The 19,381-nt window shown below is 41.9% G+C and overlaps 1 protein-coding gene across 9 annotated transcripts in view; it reads right to left on the bottom strand.

The window, feature by feature from the left end:
• TRIM9 (tripartite motif containing 9) overlaps positions 1-19,381 on the bottom strand; it is a 104,511-nt gene that overhangs the window by 15,595 nt on the left and 69,535 nt on the right. For 7 of the 9 annotated variants that reach the window (XM_007192848.3, XM_007192846.3, XM_007192849.3 and 4 more), the window contains exons 4-7: positions 18,555-18,665; positions 17,288-17,441; positions 9,479-9,636; positions 8,139-8,277 (exon numbers count right to left, since the gene is read on the bottom strand). In XM_007192848.3, the coding sequence (XP_007192910.1) occupies positions 8,139-8,277; positions 9,479-9,636; positions 17,288-17,441; positions 18,555-18,665 (562 nt within the window). The remainder of the gene's footprint in view (positions 1-8,138; positions 8,278-9,478; positions 9,637-17,287; positions 17,442-18,554; positions 18,666-19,381) is intronic. The other 2 variants (XM_007192847.3, XM_057542163.1) reach the window with 1 other exon arrangement.

Genomic DNA, 19,381 nt, shown 5'->3' on the forward strand with positions numbered 1-19,381 from the left:
GGGAGAGCTGCACACTCTGTCACCAAGTCCTCCACTCCAATTTAGAACACCAGGGCATTATTTATAAGGAACTATCATCAGAAGAACTGAAAAATTCTATATTTCAAATAGATACAAAAGATTCCAAAGGACTAAACTGTTCCCCAGAGTGTCAAGTGCAAAGCACATTCCCCAAAGGCGAAAATAGGGTTTGGGTCCAATTCGGTCCTATGGAAAATCAGGCAATTCCCTGGGATGTCGTGCATGTTGTCAAAATTAAAAGGAGCAAAGCCCCTCTTTTCTGGGCTCTGAAAGCTGTCACGATGCCTCTCACCTTGGATTTCATAAAATCTACCCGGATTTGTTCAGGTATGGTTTACCTACCTTGAGGAATTTGTCCTGGAAATGCATATCCCTCTAACTAGATACTTTTAATTGGGGCTGTGGGGACGGCTCTGGTGCTCGGAGTCACGAAAACTACAGCCGAGGCAGAGTGGACCATACGCTCTTCCTTGTGTGACCCTTCACCAGCTACTTCCCACTAGTGTTGAATTTTCAGTGTCACAGGTAACCTCTGAGACCCACTAGAACCTGTGGGGGAAGCAGGAGGCAGCTACGCCAGTCTATAGCGTTTCCTGAAATAGTAACAGCTTTCGGCAGTGATTTTGAAGAGAGAAGCCACAGAAGAAAACCAGGGGGTATTAACTGTAAAGAACTTAGAGGTCATCTGCTCTAAGTCTATAGTTTTAGAGACAAAACAATCCCCCCCCCCCACCAAACAAAACCCTGAAGTCCAGAGAGATTAAGGGACACAGCTAAGTCACACTGCCAGCTGAGATGGGACAGGATAAGGGCCCCAGGCAGATCAATTCCTGGTAGATAAAATTTGGGGGCTGACAAGGCCATTGCTCTCTTTTGTGCCTTGGAAATGTATAAAAGGTAAGGTTGATGCTATAGGCCATGGGGCACATTCCAGTGGTCTCAGGGGTGACCAAGGATTGTGTGGAGGACCTAATTATCATTCTCCACGCCCTGCATTATACTGAGGATGAATCTTTCTTGTCTATATAGAGTAGTTCCGTGGACCGTGGTGGTTAGGAATTGAAAGGCAAATATGTCGCCCTCCCCTTTGGGATTCTGACCACACGAGGTGGGCGGGCTGAGATCAGATGAGGTTCTTTTCCCCCCACAAGGTTACATATTCTCTGGTGGGAAGCGGGGCAGGTGTGTGTCTCAGTACATTAAGGTTTAAGAGTACAGCACTTATCCTGGCCCCAAATCACTATAAAATATCTGCAAAGAGACTTTTGAACAGATGCATCTGGGGTCATTCTGGGCCTATATTCTGCCTGCATCACTGAATATTCTCTGGGTTATTTTCTATGATGTGTGGGAGAAGGAGCTATCACGCTGGAAAGGGTACTGTGATGCTGAGAGCCTAATGGGACAGAAAAAGGCATTTTAATCTTTATGAATAACACCTTCTACGTCCCCTTTTAGAAAGCAGTTTCTAAGATGTGATTTCGAGAGTCCCAACCCTTTTGTTGTCATTAGATGAAACAATCCTGGAAAGCACTGGGGAGATGGCTTTTACGGCTGTTCAAGTAAGACAATGCTTGAGAGCACTTCTGCTCAGCGCTCTGCACACCTGTGTGCAGAGACTGCTGCAATTTACAGCCTTATCTACAGCCTGATTCTCTCATGATCACTGATTATTCTCCCCACTTTTCCTCACAGTTGAGATCTGGAGGGATGAGAGCTTCTGCGAATAAATAGCTCTGTGGTTTCAACCCGAGCAGGGCTCCCCGTCCCAGACCTCACTTGGGGGTCCTTCAAGGACCTCAAAGATGTACCTCTGACATCCTCTTCCTTCCCAGGCAGCGACCCATCACTGCCAGCTGAAAGTGTCCACGTTGGAGAGAAGCTCACCCCGGGGGGCTGGGGAGCCAGAGGGAAGACACGGAAAAAAGGACAGGACCCAAGGAGGTGCTTGGATACTATACTGCAAATGACAGTCATTCCCACATCTCCTTCTTAAAGCAGGAATATTATTCTTTAGAGCAAAAGTCTAACATGACTGAAAGTGTTAAAGTCCTATTTCTGCCTGGGGTTTCTGGATGAACATGTGAGGCAGCTACACAGTACTGCTTCTACAAGCTGTCTTCAGACATCTAGCAAACAGACTTAGGATAGTGTTCCCTCTTTCCCTCTTTTTGGTTGAGTGCCAAGAGCACTGTTTTTTTTTTTTTTTTTTTTTAAAGAATGTATACTTTTATTTATTTATTTATTTATTTTTTAATTTATTTATTTATTTTTGGCTGTGCTGGGTCTTCGTTTCTGTGCAAGGGCTTTCTCTAGTTGTGGCAAGCGGGGGCCACTCTTCATCGCAGTGCGCGGGCCTCTCACTATCGCGGCCTCTCCTGTTGCGGAGCACAGGCTCCAGACGCGCAGGCTCAGTAGTTGTGGCTCACGGGCCTAGTTGCTCCGCGGCATGTGGGATCTTCCCAGACCAGGGCTCGAACCCGTGTCCCCTGCATTAGCAGGCAGATTCTCAACCACTGCGCCACCAGGGAAGCTCAAGAGCACTGTTTTAATGTCAGCATCAAAGCGTACCGTGCTGGGCATTGGAGCTGAAAGGCCCAGGCCTGGCACGTCATTTATCCTCTCCCAGGCTCCGTTTTGCCATATGTAGAGTGGAATAATAATACTACTACTTTCCTCATAGAGTGTGGTAGGCAGAACAATGGCCCGTCAAAAAATCTCCATGTCATAATCCCCGGAATCTGTGACTATGGCACCTAACATGGAAAAAGGAACTTTGCAGATGTGACTAAGTTAAGGATCTTGAGATGGGAGATTATCCTGGACTATCCAGGTGGGCCCAAGGAAATAAATCACAAGGATGCTTATAAAAGGGAAACAGGAGGGTTAGAGTCAGAAGAGATTGGAAGATGCTACGCTGCTGGCTTTGAAGATGGAGGAAGGGGCCATGAGCCAAGGGATGCCAGTGGTTTCTAGAAGCTGGGAAAGACACAGAACAGATTCTCCCCTAGAACCACCTCCAAGGAACGCAGTCCTGCTGACACCTCACTTTTAGCCCAGTGAAACCCATTTAGGATTCTGATCTCCAGAACTGTAAGGTGATAAATCTGTGTTGTTTTAAGCTGCTAAGCTTGTGGTAATTTGTTAAAGCAGCAAAGGGAAACTAATACATAGGGCAAATCTGGAATGTTGCAGCAACAGAACAGAAGGGAGGTTTAAACAATAGCAATGGGTACAGAGGTATAAGGTCTATATAGCAGTCTTAGGGTGAAGAGAAAAGAATCCCTATTTTTAGGAACTTACAGTAAATGGATAGCTTTTATACAATTCCTCCGCTGGATTTCAGTATCCTAAAAATATTTGCTGGCTTTCATATTGCTGTCTTTTTTCATGGAATCTTTTAATGGGCAATGAAGAAAGTTCTTGGAAGCTCTACACAAAATTACCATAGCATTTTTTTGGGGGGGGTACTTATACTGTAATTCCATAAAGCCTTCTGATATACTTAATACTCCATTATCAAGAGTTCCAGAATATATACTGACTTTTAAATGTATTAGGTGGAAATCTTTCTAAAATGCATTATATACTTTCTGACTTTCTGAGCATATGCCACAGAACATTCTCTCTCTCTCTTTTTTTGGATTGTTCACAGTTTTTCCAGTTACCTTCCTTGCTCAGTGCTGCCAACAGCCTCAATTCACTTCTATATCAAATTCCTTTCTCTTCTAATGTGATGTTTCTGGTCTGCTGTGCTCTTTGCAAATGGGTCAATGAGCTCAGCGGAACTGTGCATAAAAAGAGTGAGAGCCGAGCTCTGCCGTGAGAACAACGCAGGAGCTTCTGTGCCTGAACTTGGTCCTTTTTTTCCCTACCAATCACAGGTCATTGTTGCTTACGTCTTGACTGTAAGATGACTACCTACACTGTCGGGTGGAAATCTTAGTTCTCGAGGGGTGAGGTGGTACCGTAGTTTTAGGCACTCTGAGCCAGGTGCCATGGAGTTCAGGGAAGGAGGAAGAGTAAAGCCCATAAGCACTGGGCAGGGCCATGCTGTATGCATTGCTGTGATCATCAAATCGGCTCGCTCAATTAATGTTTTTGAGTGAATGAGGCCTCCTTTGCAAAGTCAGCTCAAGGCATATTTTGAAGTTTTTACCTTACCTACAGTTATTCCCTCTGTTAGGATTTCTCTCTCTCCCTTCTCTGAGAAGTCTCTCCTCCCCTTTAGATCATGTTCATTTTCCCTGTAGTGTGTTGTATTTCATGTAGCTATTAGATGTAAGACAATCAGAATATTATGTCTATGAAAATACGAATTAAAAAACCCTCTGTTAGAAACATTTTTACTTTTAGAAGAGGCTGCTTGTTAGTCGAAATTAAACTCTAAATAGTAGAATTAAGGTGATATTAAAAATGGAATGGCTCATACATTTCTGGTGTAAAAATCTATCCGGAAAGCAATTTGCAAACATAGATCAAGGGCTTAAAAACGTTCATACTCTTTAGTCTGGTAATTCTACTTCTAAGAATGTGTCCAGTGAAATGATCTTTTCCGCAAAGATTTGGATTAAAGTGTATTTTTTGCACAGAAGGTGCAACCCTGTGTGTTCTAATTCCCCGGAAGGATTGGTGGGCTGCAGCTCCTCCTGTGCTGAGAAGGCTGCGTGAAGCAGTTACCTGGCTCTGAGAGCTGAGAGAAGTCAGAGAAAGACCTTTCTCCAGCCAGATAATAGTCTCAGTGAATTATTTGAGCACCAGGAATATTATCTTTGGTCTATCTTATTTTTTCTCCAGATTTGAAAAGAGAAAAAAAAGTAGTCTGTTTAGATAGGTAGAAGGAAAATAGAGAAAAATGAACAAAAAATTTTCTGTCCTATTCTCACCCATGTCTATTTTTCTTTGGGGGTGGGGGGCAGGAGAATAGTCTCCCAGACACAGAATGAGCCCTAGAACTCTATGTATTAACAAGGCCTTGTCACATAATATTTTAAACAAATACTCTTTTGTAGATGGTTTCAGAGACCGTGACACAGCCATCACAGCTATTAAATGAATTACTTTAAAGATATATACAAACAGGTTGTGGGCCTTATTTTAAAATTTCATTAAAATTATTAATTGCTTACAGTTAAGTTTCTTCTTAAGTCAGGGTAATTTGGTTTAGATCTGCAACTGGCCTTATTCTCATGGCTGTTTTAGGTACATTCTCAAGAACTTTGCTTTCAGGGAACTAAGCAAACTTGAACTCATATAATAATTTGTTTTCCTTTCCTTTTCCCTTTTGATAACACATTCTTTATAATTCCATTGCATTAAATTATTTTTCATTGTTTTCCTGACTGATTCCCTTATACAAATTATGTCTTCCTTATGGTCCCCTTTCCTTCTCTCACAGTGTTTATCATAATCTGTAAATATGCAATATTTGCATGTCTATTTCTTTAAGGCCTGTCTCTCTTCCTAGACTGTGAGCTCCGTGACAGCTGGGTGACCTCTGCTCAACACTCTATACCCATATCAGACACTTATCAAATACTGCCCAACAAATAGACAAATAAACAAATTTGCTTTTGAAAAAAAAGGTCAGAATTCCCAACAATGTGGACATTTGATCTCCCCTGCATAATGTTACCTTTAGGTCAGCAGAAGGTTCTGTGATAGTTCAGAGAGCATGAGTGATAAGTGATTTAAACCTTGGACTAAATGCATGTAAATACGAGTTAGACTTGCTATCACATACGAGATCGTACCCTTCTGTGATACAGACTTTTTATTTTGAACCTTGGAAAGGGGTTAATTAACTCTTGCTAAAAAGAACATAAAAGATTTTATTAAAGTAGAAAGCAAACCAACCATCCCATCACCCACAATAGCAGCAAAGAAAAAAAATCTCCAAAGCAAATCTTTCCAGGAATGGTAAGAAATAAGATTAATATAAAGTATAAGTTCAGTTAACTTATTAAAACTCTGTTAATGGCATTTTTCTCATTGGTTTCTAAAAAACAAAAAAAGAGGTATAATTCTTTAGTTCTACAGGCTTTCTCAATTGTTACAGATTGATCAAATCTTTTTTTTCCTAATAAGCTATTCATTATATTTTTTCTTGCTTTCTAAATCTTGTCTCACTGTTGGAATGAATTAGAATGAGGGAGAAACAAATAGAACAAACCAAAGTTATGGAGAAAGTATGTGTGTGAACTTTATTTCATCATGAGAAAATCACTTCTGTGCAGTAACAGAGAATACTGATATCTACACGAGGATAGGGTTTTCTTTGTATTTAGATACATACCTTATATTTGTACACAATATATAAAATTCATGGAGGAAATTAATTTCTACAGTACAGTTTCTTTGTTGGAAGAGGACTTGTTCCATTAGTTTCTTTTAGAAAATGACCCCCAGTTCTGTGACTGTGGTACCAAGGATCGCAGTTCCAATCCTGTAATTTATTAGACACCATAATCTTATGAACATTAATCGAAACTTAGAAACTACACCCTCCTGCAGGATGAAAAGAGAGACATAAGTGCTCAGGCTGCTATGCTAATAACTGATTTTAGCAGAATAGTATGATTTCCATGATGCATTATGAATAGAGATAGTTTTCCCATAGGTCTGGTGACACAGATTAACAACGTTGCTGCAAATTGTCTCCCTGCTCTGATGGCATGCACTTCACTCTTCAATCAAACCGCTTTGTACACACATGGGAAACAAGGCCATCCCCATCAAGGGCCTTCTGCATTGCACCTAGGAACACTTTTGGAGGGCTTTAGCATCTAGCATGGTGCTTTGGGAAAAGAGGCAATTGCTCTCAAGCTGATAGCTCTCTTCCCAGAGAGAAGCTGCTAAAATGATCATCCCAGGGGACGCTTGGCTACCACATCCCTATAACCCAAAGGGGGATAGGTATGTGGGCATTTCCCCTTCACCAGATCCTTCTCTTTGAGTAGCATCATTCAGACTTACAAGTGCTCCCCAAGTGTGGTTTGCACGACTAGGGGCCTTTCAACCTTGCTGTGGGATTTGAAGTTGTGCTTATTTTTAACCATGTGAACCATTTTAGGGGTGACTGGCACATGCTGAGGTTTGTGGGAAGCGGAGCACAGTTCTTTTAGCTAACATTTGGCATGTGAACAAAATCAACATAATCAGTTCTGCAGAGGGAAGTTACAGAGAATGCCATGGGATGGGGGTGGCTTCTATGATTAAAATGACACCCAGAAGGTCTGAAAATGCTTTGGCACCGACCACAAATACCTCGTCATAGGTTTAATTTCATGTGTTGCAATTGCTTTTAGAGTGAAAATGTTAAGAGCCTCAGAGGTTATACCTGGCCATCAAATCCAAGCCCCTCTCCTGAGATGGACGGCTTGCCTTTGATGACCAAAATATTTACAGTATAGCCAAGAAGCGAAAGTTGTCTGGAGATGGACCTTGTGCAGAGGCCCCGGGCAGCCTAACCAAACCTAGAGGGACTGGCAAAGGTGAAAATGGCGAGGTAATGCAGAGGCGCTGGCCTCTTCCTGGCTGGTGCCCACAGGGAGCCTCGGTCCCAGCGTGTGAAACGGAACTTTCTGGTTAAGCCAGGAGTGGCCGACAGGCCCTCTCGGAACGGCTCCTGCGCCCCACACCCCTTGGAAACACGTTCAGTCGGATAAATCCGCAGCTGGAAAGGACCTCGGCCCCGCCCTCAGACCCAAGCCAGCGCTACAAAGCAATTGAGAATCATCTGGGCAAAACTGGCCAATGTTGTGTATCGTGGAGAATGGGAGCCTGCCCTAGAGCCTAGATACATCTGTCTCACACACCGCGGCACATTGAGGCCTTCACTTTTCAGCTTCTTCTGCTGCAGCTTATTTAGAGCGTTATCAAAGGAAGCCACCGGCCAAGGCCATTGGAACTGCCGCTGTGGACTCTTTGGTTTGATCACGTCCACATACCATGGGCTCGCTAAAGGCAGGAGAGAAACAGCGGCTCTGTGCCGGAATGCAGGGCAAGTCATGGAAACACTTGCGAATGTGGGCAGTGGTGGGGTTACCTCCGGGCTTGCCAGCCATTCTAGATGCCTCGCAGTTCTCGCTCTGAGGGATACTGCTGAAGGGCCTTACCCTCGGACGTCTGGAGGACCAGGGTCTTGCTGTACTGGCTGACTCCTGTTTTGTTGAAGGCCTTGATGCGAGCATTGTATGTGCTGTTGAAGTGAAGACCATCCACGGTGCACATGGTCTCCTTTCCAACATACACTTCCTGAGGGGCAGAAAAGAACAGGCCACCATTTAACTCCAACCCTTGCCCGGGGCTGGTCAGGAGGCAGTGTTGCAGGGTGGACAGGAGCAGGTGCTTTGGGGTCTGCCTGATCTAGCTCATCCTGTGAGCTACTGGGCACTGAATTGACCTCTTTTAGCCTCAGTTTCCTTCTCTGTAAAATGGGGACAAAAATACCTACCTTATGAGGTTGGTGTGAGGATTATATAAGGTCATACGTGCAAACTAACTAGCATAGTGCCTTGTGTTTAGCATGGGTCTGGCAGCCTACTGAATGCTAGTTATTAGCAGATAGGGCTTAAAAGGTTAAAACTGGGTACTTACAGTTAGCATTATGCTTATTATTATTATTGGCATTTATTCAGTATATTATACCTACTGAGCAATATCTTTCTTTATTCATCAGTATGATTTGTAAAAAACAGGTTTGAAAACATGAAGTGGTCTCTATGCTATGTTTATAACCCACTGATAACTTCAGAAACTGTCACAAAGCATAGGAGTTTTGAAGTTTAGGAAGGGAAATCATGAGTATTCAGATTTTCACCACAGTACAGAGGGAAGAGGGAGGAAACAGGGAAGGGAGGAAGAATGACATTTCCAAAGCTTAAAATAAATTCTAGCATAATGCATCCTTAGCATAGGTTAGGCAGTTGCCTCTCTCTTTAGCTGTACACGTTGCAACATTATGCTGATGTAATGAGTAAAAATAATTTGCATCCAAAGCACAGCCTTAAAATGACAACTTGTCAGTGGGATACTAAGTAGACTGGGGTCTGAGATTGCAGCATGCTAAGAATTTTATATGAATTATCTAAGTGGCTCTTAACAACAGTGCACGAGGTCCATGTTATTATTGTCATCCCCTTTTTCCAAATGAGGACCTGAAGGCTCAGAGAGCTGACAAATGGGCACAGTCCCACAGCCCAGTGGGGGAGTTGGGACTTGAATGCAGGCAATCTGACACCAGCACTTGCAGTACTGCACGTATCAATATTTTCTCTTCAGAAGAGTGGGGCAGTTTCTATTCAGGGACTCCTTTGTCCTTCTTTGATGGGACATGGAGAAAGCAGGCCTCAGATGAAGAGCAGGCAGGCCCTGCCGGGATGGGTCGGAGACTCCATGGCGGGTCCTCCGAGGTCGTCACCGGTTTTGGCTGACAAGCCGTAGGTTCTCCACTTACCCGGAACTGACCACCATTGCCGTCATCCAGCTCCAGAATGTATCCGTCGGCGGGCACCGTGGACAGGGGCGGCTGTTTCCAAGACAGCGTAGCGCTGTTGTTGTGGGTGCAGCACTCCTCCAGCTGTAGGATGGGGGTCGCTGGGACTGGAGAGGAAGCTAAACAGAAATTAGTGTAACCCTGGCTTCTGTCGAGCTGCCAACATTTTCAGTATCTAGGAATGAGAAGCACGCCCTTACTTAGGCCAAGTGGCTGGGCTAAGCAGCTAGCCTGGGGTGCATGGAGGTGCGGGGCGCCTGAACAGGATCCCTCCTAGAGTCTCCAGGAGTGGCAGTGGTTTCTGGTCTACTGCGCTGCCTTTTCCCAGCTCACTTCCTACCTTAACTGGCGGGGAGACAACGGCTCTGTTCTCACCCCCTTGAGCGCCGAAGGCATCACCCCTAAGAGAAGTGTTTCACGTGGGAAATGGATGTCCCATCCAGCCCACTGAAGCCTGTTTCACCCATAACATGCCTGATGAATTTATCATAGAGTTTATTCTGAGCCTTAAACCACATTTAATAAAATGGGAACTGCCTATGCTGAGAAATAGCTCTGAAACCACTATATTTCTAAGGTTCTATCATTTTTTATTAGTGATTCCACTCAAGGTTTTGTGCACATAAGTAGCTATAGCTCTGGATTTTTGAAAATTTGGTACCAAGTGACACAAACAGTGATTTCTCAGTTTTGAAACTTCTGAGCAATTTGACGTCATTCTTTCAAAGCAGCTATACCTTGAAAAAGGCACTAGCTCAAGTCTGTTCTTTCTGTAGGTGTAGAGCAGTCAACTGTGAGCCTAGAGAGTAGTATGGGAACAGATGGGGCCTGGCAGGGAAGGTCAGAGTGTCCTCGTGACCTTGTGAGAATCTGTCACAGTGTTACTAGTCACAATACCCCCCTGCCCCCGCCCCCATTTTGTGTTGAGTCTTGTATTACTTAAAACTGCAGATTAGTTGAGCCTTCAGACATACAGACATAGAAATGTCAAGGAATGAATAATCCTAGTTCCTAACATATGAACTCAATTTATGTACCTGGGAGCAGTGTTTTTACTAACTGCTTAAAATTATTTTTCAGCACCAAAACATGAATTTATTTTTGTAGCACTTTAACACAGGAGAGAATGGTGTGGACCACGTCCAGGGACATTCAGATGAACAAATATTAACTGTGGAACACCTGGTATGCTGTACCAAAACTGGACTTGGAGTGTCTTGCACTGAATTAAATCTGCTCCTCGCCAGTCACCCTGACTAAGATGGTTCATTTAACAGCAGTTTAGAAAACAGGTTCTATGGTGGATTACCTAGAAAACAAAAGCAGTGACTATAAGTGATGTGAAGGGGAAGCAGGTCTATTATCTTATACTTAAGAAGGCTGGTACATTACAATAAAACCATGCCTGAGTTACCAGATCAAACATAATTAAATCAAAATTACGACCAGTTAATTGGAGGTCATCAGTTTAGGAAGGGAAATAATGTTTCAAGTTTCAATTGCACAGGGTTCAGGTGGAATCTTATCAGAGAACAAGGGCTCTGCAGCCTCAGAGGAAATCTGGAATTGGAGGAAAGGAAATAAATGCACTGCCTTGTCCAATACATAGACTACAGGACTGGCTGGGAAGAGGAGACAGAAGACAGAACTCCTTTGAATGATTCTAATGACCATCTACATGTAATAGGTATCATCTAGGAGTTGTAATTGGAGGTTAACTTAAGGTCATTATTCCAGTTAGGAACTTACTTTGTCATTTAAATTTTTTTCTGTATAAACAGAATACATCTTAACATATTAACAGTGGAGTAAAATCTGACAAGTTTTAGCAAACCATTCTTCAAAGGGCTTCTAGAGACACAGAATGATTCTCCCTGGGGATATTTGCTCTTAGCTGTGCTTAATGGTTACAGCATTCCATAAAACAACAATTTCTTGGACTCTATTTCATTATCTGCCCTATCAGTCTTCATTTTCCCTTTGTTCATGTTTCAGGCAAGTCTACATTTCATCTATTTTAAAATCAAAGAATAAGATCACAAGATGTTTTCAATTTGAATCATACAAATACTTGCAATGTCTCTGATAAGAAACCTCAAATTTCCCATATAGACATAGGTATAATTAAAAGATTAATTGAAATACATGGTGTCATATGTAATTAAAACATGTGAACTTCATTCATAAGTCCTCAGTGGATACACTGTAAAAGGCCAAGAAGAGAGAAAGAAGTCTAACCAGTCACTAATCTTCAGATCTTAACACTGTCCCAAATTTAAACAAACAAGCAAAGAAAGCAAAGTGAGAGAGAGAGAGAGAGAAAGGAGGAGAGAGAAGGAAGGAACCCAGAAACATTTGCATGTATCTAAATCTATTTCTCAACGTGCTGAGAATTATTTTTTCTTTTTCCTTATTTACCCCAAAGTGATGTTGCATATAAAAGGAAATGTGACATAATTACAGCTTCATTAGCAAAGACTAAGGCTGGCATTTCAGAACAACGGATTTTATACTGGGTGTTATATTATTATTACCCTTTTTCACTTTATTAGGTATAAAATAAATGACCTACAAGAATCCAAAGTATTTTCAAATTGATTTGTCTCTTGTGTTTTGGAAATGGACAGCATTACAGCTCCTGGGCTGAACTCTGAGAGAGAAGGTTTTATTTTATTGAAATTCCTATCGTTGGAGCTACAATAACTATCTTAACACCTTCATGATCATTCCTGGACATCTTTATTTTTCCTAAAGAACTAGTTTCCCCTGACCTGATCAGAATTCTAGTACTCAGCATCCTTTTAGCCTGTAAAATCAAGCTTCAGGCTAAAAATTCTCTTCGACACAGGAGGGTAGCTGTTCTTATTGACTTCCCTGGGGTCTGGTGGAGCATCTCAAAATTAAATTCTGCCACAGTGGCTTGTTATACCAAGGTTTCCAGATGTCTTACCTTTTAAAGGCCATTCTAGTTCAAATTATCTCTCACGTTTTTCGCATTTGTTTACTTTTCCCTCTTCCCAGTACTTTCCAGATTGAGAGCACTCACAATCATCCAGAATTCCTCTGTGAGGTTTCACAGGAGTGTGGTGAGGACAATGGGAGAAAAGAGATCCCGTGATGTGGAAACACTGCGGAGGGCCAGACTGTGGGCAGAGGCTTGCATGTGTTCACTCATTTAATTTTCAACACGACCCCACAAGGTAGGTACTGTTATTATCCCTATATTCGACAAAGAAACTGAAACACAGAAAGAGTTCACCACTAGTCAGTGGCAGAGCTGGGTTCTGATGCCCAGCAGGTTGGTTCCAGGGGCTGGATGTTTTTATCGCCTCTCCAGTCTGGGGTTCAGTAATAGTGAATGACAGGGTAAGTGTAGGCCTAATTCCAAGAGGAATGAAACATTTTTGGTTCCTATAATGTGAACAATAAAGCTTCTCAAGAATTGCTGGTATAGATTAAAGAAACATTTCACCTTAAGAGCTATGGTGGTTGGGAAAGCAATTTTACTCTGTCATGTTCTCTGAAGGTTCCTTTGTAGACTGTCTTTCCTTTTTATGGTGGTTGAACAATACAAATGGCATCTGAGGAAAGTTTAGACTTTAGAGGAAGGACAGGCTGTTTCTGGAAAGCTATCACTAGTACTTTGCTAAGGATAAACGTGAACACAGGCTTTGAGGACACGAATTCCAGGCCCTCAGATCATGAACAAATTTCACACGAGTCTGCATGTGTGCTCATCCCCAATCACTGCCAAAGCTCTGTGCATTCGTTCTCCATGATTTATAGGAGGGTCTGTTCAGATCATACTGGCCTTGCCCATGACCTTGGCGCATACTCAGGGCTTTTAACATTCAACATTAGTTAATGAAGATAAATGTGTCCTTAGGTGAGTAGAGGCACTCAAGGGATTAACAGCCATTGATCTATGTGCTAAAAATGCTTGATAGACCATTAGGTCAATGTTTCATCCTGGGCTGGAATGAACACACTGGTGTTTCATTTCAGCACTGACTCCTGAACCTTGGAACACTTTGTGTACTTAGGCAATTCTGGGGTAATATTTTTCTGGGAGAGGGTAGGTATCTGAAATCTATTCTGAGCCAAGCAGCAGAGCTCTTGATAGACTGGGAAAAAAAAATTAAAATTTCCTTCCCATGACCTGGTAAGAGTTGAAAATAGCAATTTAGAATTAAGGAAAAATGTGTTTATTACTCCATAATAAAAACAGAAAACAAAGTTTAATCAGTTGTTTTCTACAAAAGAAAAGCCTGAGAGATCAAGCACAACTCCCATAGCCTAGAAAGAGGGTAAGATGATTTTCTAATCAAAATGCAACTGGAAAACATGCCATCACAATTTAGGGATGTTTGAACAAAGAGGGTACCAGCATTCTCCACTCAAATCTCAATTGCTTGAGGGTGATGTGGAATCAGAAAGAGCAGATCAGTTAAATCCTTAACTAATAAGAGAATAATTTTAGGCAATGCATTTTAGCTGAGTAGCAGCTGGCCTAAGTGGAAATATTTAAAAACCAACCACAGACCTATCTTCTTTGATATTAAAAAAAAAAAGGCACCTGAGATGAAATTTCAAAACCAGAGAGATACTCAGATTTTGAGTCAGGAATTAAACAGATATTCTAGTTGTAAGTTTGAATCATAGCTTTAAATGCATATTTCTAGTAACTTTGAAAATATTTTAAACTTTCTACTAATCCACTTCGCACAATTAGATATCATATATTGAAACTAACGTATTGTTAGTCTCACAATGGTCAGATTAACACCATTCCAAATGCTACTTAAATTTGGCCATTTGTACATGGATATTGGGGTGTAATTTCTTGAGATATTTTTACTGACAAGCTGTGAAAGCACAGTTTATTAAACTGACTATGAATATCCTAAGAAAATAAAAAGACGAACATTACACCAGGCACGGTTGTGTATATACTAACAGATATCAAAGGGGCCAGGAGGAGAAGTCTTAACTACCGTCAATCAAGTTCTACTGTGTCATACCTTTTGGCTTTTTCTTTCCATTGAAAGCATGACAGATAAAAATTATTCAGATTCTAAGGAGGACTGGGCTCTCACTGAATTAATTAAACTTAATGAGCACAAAGCAAAGCTTATAAATGAACTCTGCAGAGGGATACTTAACAGAAGTAAATTAACTTAACATGAAGTGTTGAAAAGGAAAATGGAATAATCCAGTCTCATACCAAATGACCTGCTAATATTAAATTCATAAATAACTGTTCTGGATAATTTTGTGTTCCAGGTGAATTTTTGCTGTGAGAGTTTTCTGCATTTTGGCGTTTAGCGTGTGTGGCATTCTCTCCTGTGTGTACAGTCATGTCCACACTTAACTCCTGTGTGCAGCCCTAGATGGCCAAGCGAGAATGCTTTAGGAATGTGGTCTGTGATGCACGACACGTGAACCTGCAGTTCCCACATCAGATGAAGGGCCAGTTCACTCCAGCACAATAGTTACCATGGTGCCAGCTGGCCGGGACTCCACCACGGCAGATGGACATGACTCAGGACGGATGGGGGAGGAGAGGACTCTCCAGCTGATTAAACCATCTGAAAGCCCTGAGGCTTCTGTCCTCTACCTGCCCCTCCTCCTGCCCCATCACCAAGGCTAATTGGATTGGCTCTTTTTTTTTTTTTCTCTTCCACCAAAAGCCCTTACATTACCCTTTTGTGACACATTTTCTCCTCTGAGCTACTTGTGACATAACCTTTCAATGATTCTACCTCCTTGAAGGAACTGGGCAAAGAGAGAGGCTGATCAAGGGGGCTTTACCTCAGGCTCCCTGTACTACTTGGATGGTGACAGATCACAGGCTACCATGTAGGTGTTAAAGAAAAAAAAATTTTAAAGCTTGAAAGCACTGCTGCAACAAAAAATTAAATTTCTTAAGTTTAAGAGAAGACTTCAGTTATTCCTTGAAGAAGCCACTTAGTAAGGCATTATTAACTTTACAGCACAAACCAGCAGTTGTAGGTGTGGGTTCTGGAACCATGCTCCCCGCGTTTGAATCTCGGCCCTGCCACTCACTAGCTGGGTGAGCTCAGGCAAGTAACCCAGTCTTCCTGTGCCTCAGTTTTCTCAGCTGCCTACTAGGATTGTGAGAATAAAATGAGCTAATGCGTGGAAAGCAATTAGGAGTGTGTCTGGTTTGGTAGGCAGTCAGTAAATGCTAACTATTTTTGTTACTACAACGAAGCATTTTTATTTATAATCTATACACTACTTACTTCGAAAATTAAGGCATTATCCCAAAGCAATACATATGAAACAAAAGGATGAGAAAACTGAAAATAAAAGAGGGCCAAAATCCATTAAAAAAATGAGGGAAGTACATGTACCAGGGATAGGAATGACTGTAACTGCAAGATGTAGTCTGTAGCCCTAACACTCGCTGGGTTATATGGCTCTCTCTGTCTAATAAAAGCACGCATGCAGATTTTTCTTAAGAAACAAAAATGTTAAGGCACTGAATTCTAAGTTATTTATTACGCGGATGCTTAAATTGGGAGAAGCAAAGAGCAAATCAATTTCTTCAGTTTTAAAAAAAGATCAGAAAACGACAAGGTCAGAGGGAGAGAGGACAGATCAGTGGTTGCCAGGGATTGGGGATGGGGGAGGGGAGGCGTGTGGGTGTAACTAAAAGGGGCAGCAGGAGGGAAATCTTTGTGGTGATGGAATCGTTCTGTATCTCGATTGCAGAGGCGGTTATACATGTGACCTGATGGCACCGAACTACACACACACACTGTACCAATGTCAGTTTCCTGGTTTTGATATTATGTGATAGTTAAATGCTAGATGTAACCACTGATGGAAACTGGCTGAAGGGTACAGGGGACCTCTCCTTAATATTGCTGCAACTTCCTGTGAATGTATAATTATTTCACAATAAGAAGTTTTAAAAAATCAGAAATATTTTTCAAATGGGCTATTACTTACCCTGCCATAAAAATATCATTGCATGTTTGGTTTGAGTTTTTACCTTTTTTTCAAAGAGTTATTTTCCTTAAGATAATTTTAAGTACTTGTTCTTCCCCTCATCCACCCCAAATCGCAAACAGATCTTGCCATATCCCTGAATTGCATGGACCAAAAAGTTTAAAAAGTTAAAATTTATTTCATATTTTCATTTTCCTTCTGTGTCCAGGCTCTCATTTTCCTGACCACTATAGGCAGGCTGACTCTGATCCTCTCAAATTCCCGCTAATCTACACTCAATTGTTTGCCACTATCTCTACTCCTGTGGAAGCAGTCTCAATTCTAACTCCCTTGATTTATATCAATATATCTGGGTTACTATCTGTAACAAGATTTTATTTATGTACAGCTCTCTTTCTTCCTCTTTTTATGTCAGCTATTCTCTGATGCTGAGCATGTGAAATCTCTTAAGATTCTCAAAGAGGCGAGCATTGAGTTGATCTGGATTTATCTGACTTTCTGAGAGGCAGGTCACCCAGCTAAAAGGGTACATTTCTATTACATGATAAGATAGGAGCCACTCCAGATTTTTGTAACATTAACCAGAGGGGTGTGTGTGTGTGTGTGTTTGTGTATGTGTGTGTGTGTGTGTGTGTGTGTGTGTGTGGACTTTCCCACCTCTCAGCTGATTTATAAACCTGGAGGCTGCCTTTTGTTTGCTGCAATCTGGCAAGCCGCCTTTATGCTGCTTCCAGCACCAGGATCCACTCGGGGTACTGCTATGACTGGGTGGGGGGTGGCGCAGGCACTCACTTTTCATCTGCACAAAGTCGAGCTGGTGGATAGACTGCAGCAGAGGGCTGTTGTCCAGACTCAAGTCGAAGTCCGTGGTCATCCTGGGAGTGAGCGTGCCTTTCCCCCACTGATCCTCAGTCAGGTGCACTCTCCTTATGAGGGCGTCAGAAATCTATCGCAACAAAGACCACAGCCTAAGAAATACATCCCCACAATGGACACAGAGCTCTTTGGCTCTCCCAGAGCAGCCCACTGAGTGCCTCGGGACTCACACCCTTCCTGTCTCTGTGCAGGCAGCGAGGAGCCTCTTATGACGAGGGTGACCCGTGATTTATCATGAAAATCTGAACACTTTTGCGAGTCAGAGGGAGGCACTATATATAATCAGCTGCTGTTAATTGCTCTAATATATGATCATGCTGTTTATGACCTATCAACTCAAAGCCAACAACATTAAATAATGATATGTTAGCAATTAGTTAAATCTACTAGAACCAATGGCCCTAAGTTTCTGATAGGAGCTGTGGGTATCCTGTCAAGACTTAGAAATTAGTTTTATTAAATAGTTCAGAGAGGCTGCATATGCTAACTTGTAATATAGAATTTCCTACACTTTAAGCATATCTTCTTCACGTATGACTTTATTCTTTGGTAGAGAACTTTTTCATTTCTTATATTTAGGTTCCCTCTGTTGTTCTTGGACAGTTTGGTAGAATGTCAGTTGGAAGGAATCTACATGTTCCTTAATAAAAGGTCCCTTAATCACTAGGATCAAAAGTTAAGTAAAATTTAGCTGACATCATAACATGTCACTAAAACAACTCTGAAGAAATCATGAGACATCCAAGGAATGAAAAAACTTCAATTTATTTGGGAAATCACTGACTTACTGGCCAGAAGGAGGTGTCAAAAAAGGTAAAAACCTTGTATAATTACATCTCTAGCTGACAAAACTGTCCAGGATATTAGTAAAGGGACCCAGTTCTTAAGCAAGGCAATAACTGCTTTGGAGGAACTTAGAGGGAATTATGTTTTCATGATCAAACATAAACAAAAACAAATTTAAAAGCCCATGCCCTTCTCAATCTTGTAGCACGTGGTGGCAGAGACTTCTGAGAAGCCAGTGAAGTTCCACAGGCACCCATGTCCACACGGCCGCACAAAGGTGGGTTCTGCTGTGCAGGGGCCCATGCCCAGCCAGGGCTGTTGGGAGTCTGGCCTTGGCGTCGTAGACTCAGTCTCGTGGGACATTGAGAATCTGAAGCAGAAACTAGTTGACACTTACCTGCAAAAAGCCACTAGGATCATTTTCCTTAATCACCTCCAGGCAGTACTCCATGAGACCCGTGGTCTGGCGCAATTTCACTGTGCAGTGAGAGATCTGATCTCGAACCACCTAGGATTGAGGAGACAACAGAATGGTCCAAAATGGCAGAGGGTAGAAAAGAAAGCAAACTGGGACTTTGGAAAGCTTCTTTCAACCAGAATCCAAGAGCATCATGGAATGGAACTAAATTTATGAGAATATTTTTTTTTTAATTTTAAAATACAATAAAATTTTATTAGGACTTACATTCCAGAAGGTACAGTAACCCCTGTGTGGTGTCAGTTACTGACATTGATCACTTACCCATCCTTCCTTCTGACATTGGAGGGCTCTGCACTGTCACCGATGCTTACACCCACCCACACACCTTCTCAAGGGAAAACATGTATAAATAAGCAATAATATAAATAATAAAAGTGCTTGTATAACCTATCTACTCACTTCTGACATTTTTACTCAGTGCTTTCCTGTAAGAAAATATTTTACCCCTTGTTCAAATTTTCCTTTATGTTCCTTGCTGAATTTTTATTTGTTTTCCTGCATATATGGTCAAAGTTTCTACTTTTTTTTTTTTTAATACTGGGACCAGAACAACATACACTTTGAAGTACTTTTAAATTTATATATAAATTTATAAGAATATTTGCGGCATGGCAATGTCTGCTGTGGACAATGGGTCTGGAAGACCGATTGGATAATGGTTCTTATGGGGAGGGGCTTATAACAACTGGACCCATCAGAAAGGCACGCAGATGTTGGACCTCTGGGAAGCGGGTTACCTTGGT

Source organism: Balaenoptera acutorostrata, chromosome 3 (genome assembly GCF_949987535.1).
Source record: "Balaenoptera acutorostrata chromosome 3, mBalAcu1.1, whole genome shotgun sequence".
Classification (NCBI taxonomy): domain Eukaryota; kingdom Metazoa; phylum Chordata; class Mammalia; order Artiodactyla; family Balaenopteridae; genus Balaenoptera; species Balaenoptera acutorostrata.